The 5315-nt window shown below is 36.8% G+C and overlaps 1 protein-coding gene across 2 annotated transcripts in view; it reads right to left on the bottom strand.

The window, feature by feature from the left end:
• Positions 1 to 5315, bottom strand: part of xpnpep1 (X-prolyl aminopeptidase (aminopeptidase P) 1, soluble) — a 22325-nt gene that overhangs the window by 12173 nt on the left and 4837 nt on the right. For both annotated transcript variants that reach the window (XM_024259849.2, XM_024259848.2), the window contains exons 4-8: positions 4626 to 4730; positions 3847 to 3939; positions 1655 to 1798; positions 1451 to 1546; positions 943 to 1024 (exon numbers count right to left, since the gene is read on the bottom strand). In XM_024259849.2, coding sequence (XP_024115617.1) covers positions 943 to 1024; positions 1451 to 1546; positions 1655 to 1798; positions 3847 to 3939; positions 4626 to 4730 — 520 coding nt within the window. The remainder of the gene's footprint in view (positions 1 to 942; positions 1025 to 1450; positions 1547 to 1654; positions 1799 to 3846; positions 3940 to 4625; positions 4731 to 5315) is intronic.

Raw genomic sequence — 5315 nt, 5'->3', positions numbered from 1 at the left:
AAGGATTATTAAACTTCATCAGTCATTCATGCTATAAACTTCATCAGTCTCCCTCATTTCTGGTCTTGGGTGACAATCATTTACAAGATCGGTTTCACGGATATTTAGAAGCTGTTCATGTGACAGCAATGCATTACCTGTAGCAGTAGAATACGCAATTCTTGCACTATTTACAGATTAATCTTAATAGATAATACTTACCTAAATATACCACAAGATCAATCATTTTCTAAGCTTTCATTTGAGCCATATTTTATAAAGATCGATTAAGAAATGAGGGAGCTAGCCGATTTTTGTGGTTGTTGTCTGCCTGTCCTCCATTGAAGCAGCTGCGTTCTGCTGCCCTGACTCAATGTATAGCGATGGCGCCTGCGTGCTCTGTCTGTAGCACTGAATAGACAGGGCCAATCCAGTAATACATATCAATGCTTGTAATACATTTGAAATTAAAATTTGAATAAATATAAATATTTGCTCAAAATGTGTTTACTTCTTTCAACTAAAATCATTAGAATTCAATTTTTGTCAATTTGAATTTATTTGAAAGAAATCGTGATAAAATCAAAATCGTGAAATAAAATTGGAAAAATTGTGATTTTCTTTTTTGCCATATCGCCCAGCCCTAGTAGCAGATTTTTATTTCTCTATAGAAGTCTATTGGATTTTGGTTTCTTGGAACCAGCAGATACTTTCTGTTATGAACGCCAGGGGGGAGGGGTCAATCACTCCAGTTCTCATATATAGTCAATGGGAACAGTCCTGAGTGAACATACACTCTTATTTTCTTAGTACAAAAAACATAAGAAAAAGCAGCAAACAAGGTGTCTAAAATCAAAGTATGAAAAGTGTTTCATCTTCAAAAGCTAGCTTTTCACAACAAGTCATTTCCCTTAGGTAGGCATAAAAAATAATGACATGTAGTTTGCTTTAGGAAGTATTTACCTTATTGAGTTCATCCCAAGAATGGTATAAGCAAAGAAAACTGGGTTGTACTCGATGTCAGCACCACGGAGGTTGAAAAGCCCTGGCAGGACAGAAGTACGTTTGTTTCTTAAATGATACTTTAACTATCTTTATTTCTAATGTCAATAATCCATGTTTAATTATAATAGCAGTAGTTTTACTGGATAATTCACTGCAATTCATTCAGTTTTAAAAGTTTAAAACAAAATCTTTAACAAACTGTAACTTTTCAACTGTTAACACGATCATTCCAGTAGATTGGGAAGAAGAAAAGCGGCTCGACCGTGTTAACAGTTGAAAAGTTACTTTAAACCAAAAAACATAAACACTGGAGCTAAACAAGGCAGTTCCACAGGCATCCAGAGGGATTAGCATGCAGCTCGAGGTTTTTAGATTAGGGTCAACGCTGATTCAAACAGCTGAAGTAGCCTCTTTTTCACATCAACATCAAAGAAAACATTAAAATCCAGAAGTTTACTTGACGTACATGCAATCTCATCGAGTGCTGTAGCAACAAACCAGTTGATTTTTCTCTCCGCCATCTTGCCTCGCAGCGCCGTGACCTTATCCTGCCAAGAAACACCTGCAGGTAGAGAGATACCGCTAAACACACAAGACCCACAGATACTAAATTTAAAAAAAAATGGTTACAGGAAATATATCCATAAAGACCCTTAATGGCAGTGCTAACCTGCATGCTCCAATCCCAGGATGCGTAGCTGTGAGCTGGCCCTTTCAGGCCGGTCTGTCCAGACTACATCGATCAGATTATCCTGCACCGCGACCAGAGAGTGGCCGGCACTGCTCAGCGCCTTGGACATGTGCTTCCACTGGTCTGAGGCAAAGCATCACAGGGACATGGAAAGGTTTGTAAAGAGACAAAAACTCTAGCAGAAAAACAATATGTATTTAAACACACTTTCTCTGACTCAAAAGACAAACAGAAGTTATGAAAAAGAGAATTATAACCGTATTTTCTGCACTATAAGCCGCACTTTAAGCCTATACTTATTTAAAAATCAGCTGTTCGCCCAATAATCTGGTGTGCCTTTTGTGTGTACCAAGTTCCAAAATCTGTAAATGTTCTTGTGCAACATGAGAAGTCTCGGTTTGATTGACTGTTGAACCATTTCGGGCTGACAGCAGCGGCGAGCGCTCGGATGATCACGCTGAGCTCATTTTGAGGGACACAGGTGGATCACAGTCAAAGATTCTGGCAAGTCGAGCTCTTGGGAAACGATGTGGATGGCAGTACAGTTGACCACATCTCAAGTTACTACAGAAACTCACTTTAGTACAACAAACATAAAGACCATCCAGCATTTCAGAGCGCAACCTTTACCTGGCCTGCGTCATTACACACAGTTCTGAAAACATGAGGATGATTTGTCTGACAGCGTTCTTTTGTTCGTTCAGGAGATGATCATGTTACTAATCATGTGCTGAAACCGTTTTCCCTGCGCAGGAGAAACTACAATGGAGCACAAATTTGAGCGATCCGAAAAGTCTGCGCTCAAGCCATGCCTGGCTGAGGCCCCACCAAACAACGCGCACGTTTTTCCAATGGCTGCGTGTCACTCGGATCCAGCCTCGCTAAATAGGCGGTCGAGAGTCGTTAAAACTTAAAAACTTATCCCATCTATTTGCAAAGAAAGGTTCCACATGCAACGTTTCTTGTGTTACACGCTGCCAGACTCCTTTTAGCGCTCAAGCTAATCGAGAGATTCTGGTTGATTTCAAATATAAAAGATTTAAAAATATTTACGTCTCATAGAAAAAAAAAGTCAATAATTTAGTAGCTCTTCTGCAGCCCGGTGGCAAGGAATTAATGGACCGGCTCCGATCTGCAGCCCGGTGGTTGTGGACCACTGCGTTAAATAGTGGAATAAGGTTTAACTAAACTCACTGCTTTGATTCTGTTACCTTGTTTTTTGTTTGTTTGTTTTTTTGTGTCTTATAATACTGTGCGCCTTGTGTATGGGTTAAGAACAGAAATAGACCCCTAATTAAGACTGTGGCTTATAATACCAACGCTGAGTTGATAAGATCAATCGATTTGAATTGATTTAAGCTTTATAGATCAATGATCGATCCATCAAAATATAGGTTGATTTAGCACATGAAGCTAAAGTCTGCTAGCTTGATGCTAACGTTTAATAAAATTTCCCATAGGACGGCTAATGCTAACGTTCGGTCGACCTAAACATACATTCTGACTAAATGAACATCTTTATAAACTCACAGACATGAACTTTACAAACTTTATTAAGGAAATATTTTTCAAAGTAACCATTTGTGATCTAAAACACAGTTTTTCCCTCATACTTTCTTCTTCTAGAATAAGGTGTAATACTATAGCACGATCACCACCTAGTGTCCAAACTGAAACGTACTCCAGGAGAAACAGAACAATGTTTCCAATGTTGATGATCTGAACATTTTAGTTAGAACTTCTCCTTTAGAGAATCCATGTAACACTGGATGATATTAACAATCTCATTATTTCACTGATACATTTACAGGATGTGAACTGGATCAATGAATATAAATATATTCAAATTATATAGTAGATTATTAATGTATTTATAAACAAATATTTGTAAATCTGTAAACTCAAAATTGAATTGAATTGAAGAATAAAAAAAATCAGAATCGAATCGATCCAGGTTCTTGTTAATGGAATTGAATTGTTTCTGTGAATTATAATCTATAACCAGCCCTGTGTAATACGGTGCGTCCTATAGTGCGTAAACTAAGGTATGTTTGAAAATTATACTTTTAACAGTGAACATCAGAACAATCTTATGCAACTCCCCTGTGTTCAGTGCTTTCATTGAAATAGAGTTCCATATATACTCAGAGGAGAAGGAGTTTATCAGCTACCAGCAGCGATGATCCAAGGATCCACTCCCACTTTGGAGTTTTCAGGCAAAACGCTGATCAGCCAGTCCTCCTGGGAGGGGGTCTCCTTTAGTCCTAAACAAAACAGTTCAAACAGACCATGTACATGTGCAAGCTAAATCTGATGGACCCTCGTTTATTGGGGTTTACATTCTAAATTTAACCTGTGAGAAATTAAATCTACAAAATAGTCATTGTTACTTTTTACAACAATTACAGACATTTTAAGGTATACTGGGTGGTATATATTCCAGTATACCTTGGAAGGTATACGGAATACTTTCTCTCTTGTCTCAACTCTCAAATTTCAAACCTTTATAAAGAAAAAATTATAGAATGAAAACAAACAATCAAAGATTTGGGCAAAAGTGGCAAACTGAACGCATTCTGAGGAGGAGATTGACAAGGCAAACAGCCAATCAGGACGCACAACACAAACAACAAAACAAAAGGATGCAAAGTTGTACAAAAAAAAGAAAAATCAGAGAAACTGTGAAAGGTGAGCAGCTATATAGTGATGTAAACCCCATAACACTGATCATCATGTAGTTGGGATCACATATTATTAGTTTACCATTTTAAATTTGCTCAAAAACATTTTGACTCCCACTTTTGTTAACATAATAATTCCAGTAGATTTTAAAGGTGTTAATGGTTGAAAAGTTACAATAAATCAAACATAAACACTGGATTTAAGGATTAATAGAAAGTAAATCTAAACTGTTTAAACCATTTCAATGTCCTGCAGGTGAGAACTTTACCCATCTTCATGAGAGTCCAGTTGTTGTCCATCTGCTGACTGGCCTGGAGGAAATATCTCCCGTCAGTCCACATGGCGGCGTGCTGTTCTGTGACGATGGCCGTCCCTGAGTATTAAACACATTAGTTATGATTATTTTTTCAGCAGTAAAACAAAAGTTTAGACCTGGAAAACAACTTCATAGAGTTAAAATTAGGGCTGGGTATCCATAATAATTCAATTCTATTCACCGGAGACTGGATCGATTTGATTCACAATGTTTGCTTTTTTTTGATCCACTGAATTCAATTCAATTCAATTCAATTTTGAGTTTACATATTTTGACACATTAGTTTAGAATTACATTCATAATCTACATTATGTTTTGAATATATTTATATTCATTGATCCAGTTCACATCCTGTAAATGTATCAGTGAAATAATGAGATTGTTAATATCATCCAGTGTTACATGGATTCTCTAAAGGAGAAGTTCTAACTAAAATGTTCAGATCATTAACATTGGAAACATTGTTCTGCTTCTCCTGGAGGACGTTTCAGTTTGGACACTAGGTGGTGATCACGCTATAGCATTACACTTTATTCTAGAAGAAGAAACTATAAGAAAAAAACAATGTTTTGCACCACAAATAATTACTTCAAAAATATTTCCTTAAAAGAGTTTAGAAAATTAATCTCTAAGTTTATAAAG

Source organism: Oryzias melastigma, linkage group LG1, assembly GCF_002922805.2.
Source record: "Oryzias melastigma strain HK-1 linkage group LG1, ASM292280v2, whole genome shotgun sequence".
In the NCBI taxonomy this organism is placed as follows: Eukaryota; Metazoa; Chordata; class Actinopteri; order Beloniformes; family Adrianichthyidae; genus Oryzias; species Oryzias melastigma.
This window is presented reverse-complemented; position numbering and strand designations above follow the sequence as displayed.